The 15808-nt window shown below is 48.5% G+C and overlaps 2 protein-coding genes across 2 annotated transcripts in view; both read left to right on the plus strand.

Annotated features, from left to right (window-relative positions):
- The first annotated feature begins 1367 nt into the window (after window positions 1–1367).
- LOC112078289 (lysosomal-trafficking regulator-like) lies at window positions 1368–3493 on the plus strand. The gene is made up of 3 exons (XM_024144575.2): window positions 1368–1380; window positions 1504–1694; window positions 3214–3493. Exons 1-3 carry the CDS (start codon window positions 1368–1370, stop codon window positions 3463–3465), a joined length of 456 nt encoding a protein of 151 aa, XP_024000343.1. The 3' UTR covers window positions 3466–3493.
- A 2506-nt stretch (window positions 3494–5999) lies between these two features.
- Window positions 6000–15808, plus strand: part of LOC112078290 (lysosomal-trafficking regulator-like) — a 15421-nt gene continuing 5612 nt past the window's right edge. The window contains exons 1-7 of the mRNA XM_024144576.2: window positions 6000–6122; window positions 8965–9114; window positions 9754–9892; window positions 12092–12290; window positions 12497–12628; window positions 12848–13367; window positions 13571–13723. Coding sequence (XP_024000344.1) covers window positions 12532–12628; window positions 12848–13367; window positions 13571–13723 — 770 coding nt within the window. The 5' untranslated portion in view covers window positions 6000–6122; window positions 8965–9114; window positions 9754–9892; window positions 12092–12290; window positions 12497–12531. The remainder of the gene's footprint in view (window positions 6123–8964; window positions 9115–9753; window positions 9893–12091; window positions 12291–12496; window positions 12629–12847; window positions 13368–13570; window positions 13724–15808) is intronic.

Genomic DNA, 15808 nt, shown 5'->3' on the forward strand with positions numbered 1-15808 from the left:
ATGTGTTTATACTTGCCGTACTATTGTTTGTACAGAGAACGTGGACCACCAAAATTTAATTTATCAAGACTTTAAAGACGGCAGTTTATGGGAAATTCGCTCTCAAAGGAATCGAAAGAAAACCAGAACCACCGCGCTCATCTCAATTTTGCGGAGGTTTACTACAATTTTCTTCTGACCGTCTTGGCTGAGATTTTTTCTGTTTTTGTATATTGTTTACCCATGTGTATGACTTCTCCTCTGGGCAAATGCAAGAAGAAAGGAATGAAAAGAGAACAGCAGGCACTGAGTTTGATAGTTTTAGGTAGGCTAGGACCTTGACAACATCCACAGTACCACCTCCAATTTGACTCAATATACATGTTCCAATTAGCATTAGTCAGAAGCTTCAAAAGCCTGACATAATTTTCTGAATTTTCCAACTGTTTTAAAAGGCCATAGTCAAAATTTAGTGCTATGTAAACTTCTGACCCACTAGGAATTTGATAACAGTGAAATAATCTGTCTTAGTAAACAGTATGTTGGAGATATTACTGTGTGTCATGCACCAAAAGTAGATGTTCCATAAGCCGGACTTTGCCAAAACTATAGTTTGTTAACAAGAAATTTGTGAGAGTGGTTGAAAAAACGAGTTTTAATGACTGCCAACCTAAGTGTATTCTCTATAAAATATTTTTTATTGAAAAAGGCCATATTCTTACTTGCTGTCAACTTCTCAAGCTCTGATGTTATGGCCTGGGGTGTTTTTATGTGCTTGTTAAGGTAATCCTTGTTGCTAGCATGATTGGACCAGCTTTCCTGGCGGCCTGGAGGACGAAGGTGTCCTCTGGGAACCATGCCTTCGGAGGTCAGGGCTGTTCCTGGACCATGCCTTCTGGAGGTCAGGGGCTGTGTCTCTGGGACCATCTCTTCTGGAGGTCAGGGCTGTTCTCTGGGCATCCCGGAGCAGCCCTTGACACATGCCCTCTGGAGGGTTCAGGGCTGTCTCATGGGGACCATGCCCTGCTGCGAGACAGGGGCTGTTCCTGGGACCATGCCTCTCTGGAGGACAGGCTGTTCTCTGGGACCATGCCTTCTGCGAGGTCAGGGCTGTTCTCTGGACATGCCTTTCTGGCACGGTCAGGGCGTTTATCTCTGGGACCATGCCTTTGGAGGTCAGGGCTGTTCTCTGGGACCAATGCCTTCTGGAGGTCAGGTTGGCCATCTGGAGTCGGCGTCTGGGGACCATGCCCTCTGGAGGAACAGGCTGTCTCTGGACCATGCAACTTCTGGCAGTCAGGGCGTCCTTCTGCGACCATGCCTTCCTGGAGGTCAGGGCTGTTCTCTGGGACCATGCCTTCTGGAGGTCAGGGCTGTTCTCTGGGACCATGCCTTCTGGAGGTCAGGGCTGTTCTCTGGGCTGGAGAACAGGGGTGTATTCATTCTGCCTATTCTGTTGCAAAACATTTCTTAAATTAAATGAAATGAGGGACTTATCTGAATCTGTCTGTCTGTCCCCACTAGGCTCCCGTATCGGGTCAGAGGAGGCATTCTACCTGTATGCCTCTGGTCCAGACCTCACGTCTATCATGCCCTGTAAGTACGGTAAGCCCAGTGGGACCTTTTCCAAGTACGTCACCACGGACGGGTTGAAGTGTGACACTGTCAGAGAGCTAATGATGAAGAACAAGGATGTGGACACAGCAGCTCTCATAGTAAGTCTCCCTCTTTCTGCTCATAATATACACTACCAGTCAACAGTTTGGACACTCCTACTCATTCCAAGGTTTTTCTTTATTTTTACTGTTTTCTACATTGTAGAATAAAAGTCAAGACATCAAAACAATGAAATAACACATATGGAATTATGTAGTAACCAAAAAAGTGTTAAATTATATTTTAGATTCTTCAAAGTAGCCACCCTTTGCCTTGATGACAGTGTTGCACAATCTTGGCATTCTCTCAACCAGCTTCACCTGGAATGCTTTTCCATCAGTCTTGAAGTTGTTCCCACATATACTGATCACTTGTTGGCTGCTTTTCCTTCACTCTGTGGTCAAACTCATCCCAAACCATCTCAATTGGGTTGAGGTCGGGGATTGTGGAGGCCAGGTCATCTGATGCAGCACTCCACCACTCTCCTTCTTGGTCAAATAGCCCTTACACAGCCTGGAGGTGTGTTGGGTCATTGTCCTGTTGAAAAACAAATGATAGTCCCACTAAGCCCAAACCAGATGGGATGACCTGACCTATCACTGAAGAATGCTGTGGAGGCCATGCTGGTTAAGGGTGCCTTGAATTCTAAATAAATCACAGACAGGGTCACCAGCAAAGCACCCCCACACCATCACACCTCCTCCTCCATGCTTCACGGTGGTAACCAGACATGCGGAGATCATCCGTTCACCTACTCTGCATCTCACAAAGACACGGCGGTTGGAACCAAATATCTCAAATTTAGACTCATCAGACCAAAGGACAGATTTCCACCGGTCTAATGTCCATTGCTTGTGTTTCTTGGCCCAAGCAAGTCTCTTCTTATTGGTGTCCTTTAGTAGTGGTCATGTTGCAGCAATGTCGACCATGAAGGCCTGATTCACGCAGTCTCCTCGAACAGTTGATGTTGAGATGTGTCTGTTACTGAACTCTGAAGCATTTATTTGGGCTGCAATATCTGAGGCTGGTAACTCTATTGAACTTATCCTCTGCAGCAGAGGTAACTCTGGGTCTTCCTTTCATGTGGCAGTCCTCATGAGAGCCAGTTTCATCAAAGCACTTGATGGTTTTTGCCGACTGCACTTGAAGAAACTTTCAAAGTTCTTGACATTTTCCGATTATGACGCTTCATACTATCTCTATTTCTCAGGAGTGTCTGGCAGTAGTGTCTGTTCTATGGTACTATATCTCTATGTTTCTACAGGAGTGTCTGCAGTAGTGTCTGTTCTATGGTACTATAATCGCTATGTTTCTACAGGAGTGTCTGGCAGTATGTCTGTTCTATTGGTACTATATCTCATGTTTCTACAGGAGTGTCTGGCAGTATGTCTGTTCTATGGTACTATATCTCTATGTTTCTACAGGAGTGTCTGGCAGTAGTGTCTGTTCTATGTACTATATCTCTATGTTCTACAGAGTGTCTGCAGTAGTTCTTTCTATGTACTATATCCTATGTTTCTACAGGAGTGTCTGGCAGTAGTGTCTGTTCTATGGTACTATATCTCTATGTTTCTACAGGAGTGTCTGGCAGTAGTGTACGCCCCCAGCAGCCCCAGGGTGTATACCATCTATGAGCCAGTGATCCGTCTGAAGGGTCAGGCTAAGACCATGGTGTCTCAGAGACCCTTCAGCTCTAGAGAAGGTCCAGTCTGCGGTGCTGGAGACACACGTCCTCAGGACCATGCTGCCTGCAGAACCACAGGGCCTGCAGAACGTCCTACACAAGATAGGAGGAAACCGGGTCCTTCGTGTTCCTCTTTGCACGGGTAGGACATAGTCTACATACTATTGATATGAGGAACCGTCCTTCGTGTTCCTCTTTGCACGGGTAGAGGACATAGTCTACATACTATTGATATGAGGAACCGCGGTCCTTCGTGTTCCTCTTTGCACGGGTAGGACATAGTCTACATACTATTGATATGAGGAACCGGGTCCTTCGTGTTCCTCTTTTGTGGTCTGTTGATGATGTTTGTCTCTTCTGCTGGTTTCATTTGGTGTGGAAGGCCTAGAAAGGTTTTTCTGTGTTTTTTGAGAAAAGCTTCTTGAACCTAACTGTCATGTCATTTCTACTGAAGGAAATGACACAAGACAGGCTGGATTCACATGTGATCTTCTCACTGTGTTCTTCTCACTGTGTTCTCTCACTGTGTTCTTCTCACTGTGTTCTTCTCACTGTTTCTTCTCACTGTGTTCTTCTCACTGTGTTCTTCTCACTGTGGTCTTCTCACTGTGGTCTTCTCACTGTGGTCTTCTCACTGTTGTTCTTCTCACTGTTCTTATTAAGCCAACTTTCTTTTTCTGTTGTATCATGTCCCTCCCCTCTCTCTCTCTCTCGTGTGTGTGTGTGTGTGTGTGTGTGTGTGTGTGTGTGTGTGTGTGTGTGTGTGTGTGTGTGTGTGTGTGTGTATGTGTTGTGTGTGTGTGTTTTGTGTGTTTCCAGGTGTAGCTAAGTGACAGTGAGCAGACCCAGGCCCACCCTCCAGGTACACAGCTATCCTTATTAAATCAGTGGTTCTCAGGCTTCTCCTCTGCACCTCCAGACGTTTCACACTGTTGTGGCGGCTCTGAACTAGCTCACCTGATTCACCTTGTCAAGGGCTTGATGATTACTAGACAGTGGAATCAGGTGCTGGCTCTGGAATAGATCACATAACTGGAACAACTGGAGGTCCCAGAGGAGAGGTTTCAGAACCACTGGATTAAATTACTGTCTGCTAGCAAATTCATTGTTTTTATACAATATTCGACCATATTTGATCTCAAATTAAAGTTCTCCTTTACCAAGGTGGTTAAGTTTTGGCGTGTTACTGGGACCCCAGTGAGTTTTAACGTGGCGTGTCACTGGGACCCCAGTGAGTGTTAATGTGCGTGTCACTGGGACCCCAGGGAGTTGTGGCGTGGCGTGTACTGGGCACCCCAGTGAGTTGTAACGTGCGTGTCACTGGACCCCGGTGAGTTGTGGCGTGGCGTGTCACTGGGACCCAGTGGAGTTGTAACGTGCGTGTCACTGGGACCCCAGTGAGTTGTGGCGTGCACTGGGACCCCAGTGAGTTGTGGAACGTGGCGTGTTACTGGGACCCCAATGATTGTGGCGTGTCACTGGGACCCCAGTGAGTTGTAACGTAGCTTCACTGGGACGCCCAGTGATTGTAGACGTGGCGTGTTACTGGGACCCCAGTGAGTTGTGGCGTGGCGTGTCACGCCCAGTGATGGGTGTCACTGGGACCCCAGTGAGTTGTAAGTGGCGTGTCACTGGGACCCCAGTGAGTTGTAACGTTGCGTTACAACGACTGGACCCAGGGATTTGTAACGTGGCGTGTCACTGGACCCCAGTGAGTTGTGGCGTGTCGTGTTCACTGGACCCCAGTGAGTTGTAACTGTGGCGTGTCACTGGACCCCAGTGAGTTGTGACGTGGCGTGTCACTGGGACCCCAGTGAGTTGGTGACGTGGCGTGTCACTGGACCCAGTGAGTTGTAACGTGGCGTGTCACTGGGACCCCAGTGAGTTGTACGTGGCGTGTCACTGGGACCCAGTGAGTTGTGACGTGGCGTGTCACTGGGACCCCAGTGAGTTGTGACGTGGCGTGTCACTGGGACCCCAGTGAGTTGTGACGTGGCGTGTCACTGGGCACCCAGTGAGTTGTGACGTGGCGTGTCACTGGACCACAGTGAGTTGTAACGTGCGTGTCACTGGGACCCCAGTGAGTTGTAACGTGGCGTGTCACTGGACCCCAGTGAGTTGTAACGTGGCGTGTCACTGGGACCCAGTGAGTTTAACGTGGCGTGTCACTGGAACCCCAGTGAGTTGTAACGTGGCGTGTCACTGGACCCCAGTGAGTTGTAACGTGGAGTGTCACTGGACCCCAGTGAGTGTAACGTGGCGTGTCACTGGGACCCCAGTGAGTTGTAACGTGGCGTGTCACTGGGACCCCAGTGAGTTGTAACGTGGCGTGTCACTGGGACCCCAGTGAGTTGTGTGGCGTGTCACTGGGACCCCAAGTGAGTTGTGCTGCGCACGTGTTACTGGGACACCCAGTGAGTTGTAACGTGGCGTGTCACTGGGACCCCAGTGATGGTGACGTGGCGTGTCACTGGGACCCCAGTGAGTTGTGACGTGGCGTGTCACTGGGACCCCAGTGAGTTGTGACGTGGCGTGTCCTGGGACCCCAGTGAGTTGTACGTGGCGTGTCACTGGGACCCCAGTGAGTTGTGGCGTGGCGTGTCACTGGAGCCCAGTGAGTTGTGGCGTGGCGTGTCACTGGGACCCCAGTGAGTTTTAATATGTGATTCTGTGTCAGGTGCTACTCTCTCTGGCCAAGTACAACCAGCACCGTATCAATGAGATGGACTGTTACCACGGTTACTCCATGATACACCAAGTCCTCATCAAGTCCAAGTGCATCGTGGGATACCATATTCTCAAGGTGAGTCATGGACAGACATATGATGAATCCTTGTATTGGTTTTTGTTGTTGTTGGTTCTGTTGATGCTCTGAACCCCATGGATCATTTTCATCTCATCTTGGTTCTGTTGATGCTCTGAATCCCCATGGATCAGTTTCATCTCGTCCTTGGTTCTGTTGATGCTCTGAACCCCATGGATCAGTTTCATCTCATCCTTGTTCTGTTGATGCTCTGAACCCCCATGGATCAGTTTCATCTCATCTTGGTTCTGTTGATGCTCTGAATCCCATGGATCAGTTTCATCTCATCCTTGGTTCTGTTGATGCTCTGAATCCCCATGGATCAGTTTCATCTCGTCCTTGTTCTGTGATGCTCTGACCCCCATGGATCAGTTTCATTCATCCTTGGTTCTGTTGATGCTCTGATCCCCATGGATCAGTTTCATCGCGTCCTTGGTTCTGTTGATGCTCTGAATCCCCATGGATCAGTTTCATCTCGTCCTTGTTCTGTTGATGCTCTGAATCCCATGGATCAGTTTCATTCTTCATCTGCTTTGGCCTCAGTTATCTGCTATACGTGTGCGGTGAGTTGCTACTACTGCAACTGTGATATCCAGTGGTTTTCTCTGCTGAGAGGCAGTGTACTGATGTTCCTGTCTTTTACCTGATCTGAGTAATGACATCAATGTCTGCCTGCCTGCCTGCCTGCCTGTCGGTCTGCCTGCCTGTCTGCCTGCCTGCCTGCCTGCTGCTGTCTGCCTGCCTGCCTGTCTGCTGCCTGCCTGCCTGTCGATCTGTCTGCCTGTCTGCCTGTCTGCCTGTCTGTCTGTCTGTCTGCCTGCCTGCCTGTCTGCCTGTCTGTCTGTCTGTCTGTCTGCCTGCCGGTCTGCCTCCGGTCGGTCTGCCTGCCTGCCTGTCTGTCTGCCGGTCGGTCTGCCTGCCTGCCTGCCTGTCTGTCTGCTCCTGCCGGTCGGTCTGCCTGCCTGTCTGGTCTGCCGGTCGTCTGCCTGCCTGTCTGTCTGCCGGTCGGTCTGCCTGTGTCTTTGTCCATCCGTATGTCTGTAACTGTGCTGGGTGAAAACATCAATGCTGTCTGTATTCATCCGTGCATCTGTTTCTGCGTGTAGGACGTTGTGAAAACAGAAATAGGTCTAGTGCTGTATTGCCACTGCAGTGGACGTTATAAATGGACCTGGCTGTGGCCTTCTTCACCACGCTGTCTGTGTGGGTGGACCATTTCAGATTTGTCAGTGATGTATACGACGAGGAACTTGAAGCTTTCCACCTTCTCCACTGCGGTCCCTTCGATGTGGATAGGGGGCTGCTCCCTCTGCTGTTTCCTGAAGTCTGCGATCATCTCCTTTGCTTTGTTGAGGGAGAGGTTATTTTCCTGGCCCCAGGGCCCTCACCTCCTGATGATTTGAGTTGGAGGCGTGCGTGGCCACGCAGTCATGGGTGAACAGGGAGTACAGGAGGGGGCTGAGCACGCACGAGGATCAGCGAAGTGGAGATGTTGTTTCCTACCTTCACCATCTGGGGGCGACCCGTCAGGAAGTCCAGGACCCAGTTGCACAGGGCGGGGTTGAGAACCAGGGCCTCCAGCTTAATGATGAGCTTGGAGGGTACTATGGTGTTGAAGGCTGAGCTGTAGTCAATGAACAGCATTGTATATGTCCGTAAACACTCCAGCCAGCTTGTCTGCGCATGCTCTGAGGACGCGGTTAGGGATGTCATCTGAGCCAGCAACCTTGCGAGGGTTAACACGCTTAAATGTCTTACTCACGTCGGTCACAGAGAAGGGGAGCCCACAGTCCTTGTTAGCTGGCCGCGTTGTTGGCACCGTGTTATCCTCAAAGCGTGTTTAGCTTGTCCGGGAGCAAGAAGTCAGTGTTCGTGACGTGGCTGGTTTTCCCTTTGTAATCCGTGATTGTCTGTAGACCCTGCCACATACGTCTCGTATCTGAGCCGTTGAATTGCGACTCCACTTTGTCTCTGTACTGACGTTTTGCCTGTTTGATTTTCTTACGGAGGGAATAACTACACTGTTTGTGTTCGACCATATTCCCAGTCACCTTGCCGTGGTTAAATGCAGTGGTTCGCGCTTTCAGTTTTGCGCAAATGCTGCCAACTATCCACAGTTTTTGGTTTGGGTAGGTTTTAATAGTCACAGTGGGAACAACATCCTCTATACACTTCCTGATGAACTCAGTCACCGTATTCGTCTATGTTATTCTCAGAGGAAACCCGGAATTTATCCCAGTCCGCATGATCAAAACAATCTTGATGCATGGATTCCGATTGGTCAGACCAGCGTTGAATAGGCCTCAGCACGTGTACTTCCTGTTTGAGTTTTTGCCTATAGGAAAGGAGGAGCAAAATGGATTCGTGATCTGATTTGCCAAAGGGAGTGTGGGGGAGGGACTTGTAGGCATTTTGAAGAGTTGAGTAGCAGTGGTCCAATGTTTTCCCAGCGCGAGTACTCAATTTGTTGGTAGAACTTTTTCCTCAGATTTACTTTAATATGGTTATATAGCTGACATACATTTGGCAGGAGGTTAAGACGTGCAGTTCAGTTTCCACCTCATTTTGTGGGCAGTGTGCACATAGCCTGTTTCCTCTTGAGAGCCAGGTCTGCCTACGACGGCCTTTCTCAATAGCAAGGCTATGCTCACTGAGTCTGTACATAGTCAAAGCTTTCCGTAAGTTTGGTTCAGTCACAGGGGTCAGGTATTCTGCCACTGTGTACTCTCTGTTTAGGGACAAATAGCATTCTAGTTTGTTTGTTAATTATTTCCAATGTGTCAAGTATTTATCTTTTTGCTCTTCTCTTCTTCTCTCTCTCTCTATATATATCTATATATAGACCTTGTTAGATGGGAGCTGTAGTAGTCCTATCCTAACTCTAGGGGAAGACGGTCAGTTCCACCTGGACACAGAGTCTACAGCCGTGGTCCAGGACATCAAGCTACTGTCTGAGGTTCTGCTGGACTGGAAGATCTGGGCCAAGGCTCAGGTAAACTCAGTGATGGATGCATGGGCAGGTATTTAGTATTACTCTATACCAGGATATTTTGAAATACTGCAGGTAGGATTTACCAATACCATTTGAAACACAATTTATTTATATTTTGTTAAAACTGTTGGGTTAGGGTCAGGGTTGGGTCAGGGTTGGGTCAGGGTTAGGGTCAGGGTCGGGTTAGGGTCAGGGTTACAGTAGCTGTGTATTAATATAGGTTATGTGTCTCTAACAGGGTGGTGTCTGGGAGACTCTGGGTCAGGGTTGGGTCAGGATTGGGTTAGGGTTGGGTTCAGGGTACTTTAGGGTTGGGTCAGGTTAGGGTGTCGGGTTAGGTTGGGTAGGGTAGGGTCTGAGTGGGTTGGGTAGGGTCAGGGTTAGGGTCAGGGTGGTTAGTGTGTGGGTCAGGGTTACAGTAGTTGTGTATTAATATGTTATGTGTCTCTACAGGTGGTGTCTGGGAGACTCTGGGTCAGCTTGGGTTAGGGTCAGGGTTGGGTCAGGTTAGGGTTGGGTAGGGTTTAGGGTTTGGGTCAGGTTGGGTCAGGGTTAGGGTTGGGTTAGGGTCAGGGTCAGGGTTGGGTTGGGTCAGGGTTACGTAGCTGTGTATTAATATAGGTTATGTGTCTCTAACAGGGTGGTGTCTGGGAGACTCTGCTGGCAGCGCTAGAGATCCTCATCAGGGTTCACCACCCCCAGCAGGTGTTCAACATCAGACAGTTTCTTCAAAGCCGAGGTGGTCCACCACTTCCTGCTCACCTGTCAAGTACTACAGGTGAGAACTGTATCCGTTCTGAATGAACAAGATGCATTTAGAGAGCCACTTGTTTTTTTACTACAAATCAGAGTTGCAGCAACGTTTGGTCCCAAGACCTTTCAAAACTCTGCCTAGGGAGCAACCTGTGGCTCCGTTGGTAGATTATAGTCTGAGCCACATATGACAGTCCCGTGTGGCTCCGTTGGTAGATTATAGTCTGAGCCATCATTGACAGTCGTCCCGTGTTGCTCGTGGTAGATTATATCTGAGCCCATTGACAGTCGTCCCGTGTGGCGCTGTTGGTAGATTATAATCTGAGCCATCATTGACAGTCGTCCCGTGTGGCTCCGTTGTAGATTATAATATCTGAGCCATCATTGACAGTCGTCCCGTGTGGCTTCCGTTGGCTGGTGATATCTTGCATATTCTCTGGCATCGCCTTGTCAGTTCGTTCGCCAGTGTGTGCGCCTTTGGTAGATTTAGTCTGAGCATCATTGACAGTCCTCGTCCCGTGTGGCTCCGTTGGTAGTTTCTTAATATTTGCTGGCCGTTTAATTATAGTCGAGCTATCATTGACAGTCGTCCGTGTGGCTCCGTTGTGTGATTATAATCTGAGCTATCATTGACAGTCGTCCCGTGTGGCTCGTTGTAGTTATAATCTGAGCTATCATTGACAGTCGTCCCGTGTGGCTCCGTTGTAGATATTAGTCTGGCATCATGACAGTCGTCCCGTGTGGCTCCGTTGGTAGATTATAATCTGAGCTATCATTGACAGTCGTCCGTGTGGCTCCGTTGGTAGATATACTAGTCTGACGCCTATCATTGACAGTCGTCCCGTGTGGCTCCGTTGGTAGATATATAGTCTGAGCTTATCATTGACGATCGTGCCCGTGGGGCTCCGTTGGTAGATTATATCTGGCATCATTGACAGTCGTCCCGTGTGGCTCCGTCTTGGTAGATTATATCTGAGCTATCATTGACCGTCGTCCCGTGTGGCTCCGTTGGTAGATTATATATCTGAGCCATCATGACAGTCGTCCCGTGTGGCTCCGTTGGTAGATTATAATTGAGCCATCATTGACAGTCGTCCCGTGTGCTCCGTGGTAAATTATGAATCTGAGCTGATCATTGACAGTCGTCCCGTGTGGCTCCGTTGGTAGATGTATTAGTCTGAGCTATCATTGACAGTACCGTCCCGTGCCCTGTGGCTCCGTTGGTAGAGCGCATGACTCTTGCAGATGCAGGGTTGTGGGCTCGATTCCCACAGGGGACCAGTACAATAAAAGCCATCTTAAAATGCACTAATTGTAAGTCGCTCTGGATCAGAGAGTCTGCTAAATGACTCACTACTGTAGTGACTCTGGATAAGAGAGTCCTGACTTATACTAATGACTGCGAGCCTACTGTGGGATGGCTCTAGTCATCAGAGCAGTCTGCATAAATGACTCACTACTGTGGAGTGACTCTGGATCAGAGAGTCTGCTAAGAGCTCGCTACATGTAGGGGCTGCGTGCGATTAAGGAGTACTGCTATATGTACGTCCACTAAGCTGTCAGCTGACTCTGGATCACGCGGAGTTTGCTAAAATGACTCACTACTGTAGTGGCTCTGGATAACAGGAGTTTCTGCTTAAATGACTCCTACTGTAGTGACTCTGGACAGAGAGTCTGCTAAAGACTCACTACTTGTCAGTGTCTTGGATCAGAGAGTCTGCTAAATGTCACTACTGTAGTGTGCTCTGGATCAGAAGAGAGTCTGGTAAATGACTCCCTCCACTGTAGGGTTCTCTGGATCAGAGAGTCTGTCTAGATGACTCACTACGTAGGGGCTCTGGCATTCAGAAGCGTCTGCTAAATGACTCACTACTGTAGTGTCTCTGGATCAGAGAGTCTGCTAAATGACTCACTACTGTAGTGTCTCTGGATCAGAGAGTCTGCTAAATGACTCACTACTGTAGTGTCTCTGGATAGGAGAGTCTGCTAAATGACTCACTACTGTAGGGGCTCTGGATAAGAGAGTCTGCTAAATGACTCACTACTGTAGTGACTCTGGATAGGAGAGTCTGCTAAATGACTCCCTACTGTAGTGACTCTGGATAGGAGAGTCTGCTAAATGACTCACTATTTAAGTCAATGTAATTAAACGACTGCATGTTCCTCTGGCCTTTTCTAACACGTTAACTATCAGACTTCCTTATCCTCTGTGTTTGTCCCCCAGGAGCATCGGGACGAGCACCTGACCTCCATCCCACAGGAAGTGTGTCTGTCTTTCGTTAAGATCATCCAGGAAGTGTTGGGTTCACCTCCGGACCTAGACCTCCTCCGATTGGTCTACAACTTCCTCCTCGCCGTGCACCCGCCCACTAACACCTACGTCTGTCATACGCCTACAAGCTTCTACTTCTCACTTCATATAGGTGGGTTTTTTACACACTTCCTGGTTCAAATAATAAAGTCAAACTCAGCTATTTTAATAAGTGACTTTTACTTTGAATAGTAATTTTCTACCAAGGTGTCTGCTGTTACTGAAAGGACTTAACAGCACAGACAGTATTGTCTGTTGTCCTGTAGATGGTGAGGCTGTACCAGGACCAGTATATATATGTTGTCTGTTGTCCTGTAGATGGTAAGCTGTACCAGGAGAAAGTCCAGTCCATAATGTATATGAGAAATATCAACAGTGGATGGAAGTCAGCTGGTAGCTCAGCGGCCTCTCTCTCCACGGCTGTCTTCACTGAGGACCCTCTTCCTGAAGGTACCTAGAATCATTATTTTTGTCTTCGTGCAGTGACATGTTTCTCACTCTCCATTGGTGCAGAACACCTGTATGCAAATATCCGCCCAGGAAACAAATATACATGTTCTTCTGCACGTTGTTATTACCTTGTCCTGCCCAAGACCTTTTCCCTTTCCTGTTAAACATGTTGGGAGCGGCATGAGATTTATATTTAGGTACATCTGTTTCCCTCTGAAGGTACCATCCACCTTCAGCCTCCGTCACCTGAACACGGAGGAGACGACCAGTCCCTGTCCCTCCGACCCGCCAACCTGACGCCCTCGCCCAACTCCTCCCCGTTGCTCAGGCCCTGTGTGGGTCATGGAGGGGCTGGGAGCCCAAGGGAGGGCCAGGAGGGAGAGGGGGTGATTCTGGGAAGCACAGAGACTCTAAAGAGAGGAGGAGGAGGAGGAGGAGGGGTTGGGGAGGAACAGCTTCTGTCGAGCTGTGAGTCGGCGAAAACCATCTGTGACTCCCGAGAGGGAGGAGAGGCACCACATACCCCGTCCATCAGTATCGAGGAGGTGGAGGGGAGGGGGGAGGTAGATGGGGAGGAGGGGGTGGAGGAGAGGGGGGAGGTGGATAGTCTGGTTGAGGGCAGCGTGGGCGGTGCCGAATCTGAGGACCGTTTTGATTGGGCGAGCGATGAGGTGCCACAGAGGCCGGACAGTCTGAAGGGGATCACATCGTTTCAGAGGAGCTCCTCTAACCTGGCCAGGTGACTGGATATGTTGCTTCCAAACGGCACCTTTTCCTTATAAAGTGCTTTAGGGGCCCATAGGAACCAAATCAGACGTTTAGCCTCGTACTTCACCTCACATAATAGTCGCAGATGTCAAACTGATATCGCTGTTTACTTTGTACATCACTGACTCTACCTTTTAAAATATGTCTAATACCTTCCTTCATTCCTTCATCCAGCCTGGGCCTGGCCTTCCCTGCCCAGAATGGGAGCCTGGCCCTGGGTCGCTGGCCCAGCGTGGCCGACCGTGGGACGCTACCAGAAGACTGGGAGAGCTACTCATACTCCCCTGGATACGAGAGGGCCTACAGCAAAGACTCTAGTAACGACAGGTGCACTACTCTATAGAATAACCCCCTACACCTGTCAGATCTCATGCTCCTATACAGACTACCCTGTCAGATCTCATGCTCCTATACAGACTACCCACTACACCTGTCAGATCTCATGCTCCTATACAGACTACCCTCATGCTCCTATACAGACTACACCTGTTCAGATGCTCATGCTCCAATACAGACTACCCACTACACCTGTCAGATCTCATGCTCCTATACAGACTACCCTGTTAGATCTCATGCTCCAATACAGTACTACACCTGTCAGATCTCATGCTCCTATACAGAGCTATACCCTGTTAGAATCTCATGCTCCTATACAGACTACCCTTTAGATCTCATGCTCCTATACAGACTACCCACTACACCTTTAGATCTCATGCTCTTATACAGACTACCCTGTAGATCTCATGCTCCTATACAGAACTACCCACTACACCTGTTCAGATCTCATGCTCCTATACAGACACCACTACCCTGTTAGATTCATGCTCTATACAGACTAACCCTGTAGATCTCATGCTCCTATACAGACTACCCTCTTTAGATCTCATGCTCCTTATAACAGACTACCGTTAATCTCATGCCTATCAGATCACCGTTAGATCTCATCCTCCTATACAGACTATACCCTGTTAGATCTCATGCTCCTATACACAGTACTACCGACTTATGTCTCTCCATATTCAGACTCCCTTTAGATCTCATGTCTCCTATACAGACTACCCTGTTAGATCTCATGCTCCATACAGACTACCCTGTTAGATCTCATGCTCCTATACAGACTACCCTGTTGAGATTTCTATATGCTCCTATAAATACGAGAACTAACCCAAACTACCTGTTAGAATCTCATGCTCCTATACAGACTACTACCCTGTTAGATCTCATGCTCCAATACAGACTACCCTGTTAGATTCTCATGCTCTTATACAGACTACCCTGTTAGATCTCATGCTCCTATACAGACTACCCTGATTAGATCTTCATGCTCCATACAGACTACCCTGTTAGATCTCATGCTTCCTAAAGACTACCCTGTTAAATCTCATGCTCCAATACAGACTACCCTGTTAGATTCTCATGCTCCAATACAGACTACCCTGTTAATCTCATGCTCCTATACAGACTACCCTGTTAGATCTCATGCCATACCGAGATCTATCCTGTTAGATCTCATGCTCCTATACAGACTACCATGTTAGATGGTTTGCTACTTGCCATCTAAGTGGCTAGATGTCAAGATAAGCTTTCTCGGTTACAGCAGAGACATTCAATCCCCTCCTGGATCAGGATCCCTGTTGCCTACGTTGTTTGTGTGTAAAAACGTATATATAGCGCCCCTAGTGTGCACGTTGGTAATACGGTATACTCCGGTATGCTACAGAAACAGTATGAGGTATGAACTTGTGGATATCACCCCAACCATCTTAGAATCACTGGATAAATGAATCATGTCCACTCACAAGCCTTTCAGCAGCGGTCCTACACTGACCAAGGCCACCATTGTATAGTGATACAACAGCAATGGGACTCATCAGGCAGCTAGTATACTATTATTTCCTATTGTCTGTTGACCATGAGGCCTATCCTACTTCCTTCTGTTCTCTTGTCTGGTTGACCAGGAACCATAGGGCTCTATATAGTGGGACTACTGTTGACCAGGACCCATAGGCTCTAATAGTGGACTTCTGTTGACCAGGACCCATAGGACTCTATATAGTGGACTACTGTTGACCAGGACCCATAGGGCTCTATATAGTGGACTACTATGTTGACCAGGACCCATATAGGCTCTATATAGTGGACTACTGTTGACCAGGACCCATAGGGCTCTTATATAGTGGACTACTGTTGACCAGGACCATAGGGCTCTATATAGTGTACACTGTTGACCAGGACCATAGGGCTCTATATAGTGGACTACTGTTGACCAGGACCATAGAGGCTCATATAGTGGACTACTGTTTGACCAGGGACCCATATGGCTCTATATAGTGGACTACTGTTGACCAGACCCATAGAGGCTCTATATAGTGGACTACTGTTGACCAGGACCCATAGGCTTATATAGTTGGA

Source organism: Salvelinus sp. IW2-2015, unplaced genomic scaffold (assembly GCF_002910315.2).
Source record: "Salvelinus sp. IW2-2015 unplaced genomic scaffold, ASM291031v2 Un_scaffold5502, whole genome shotgun sequence".
Classification (NCBI taxonomy): Eukaryota; Metazoa; Chordata; class Actinopteri; order Salmoniformes; family Salmonidae; genus Salvelinus; species Salvelinus sp. IW2-2015.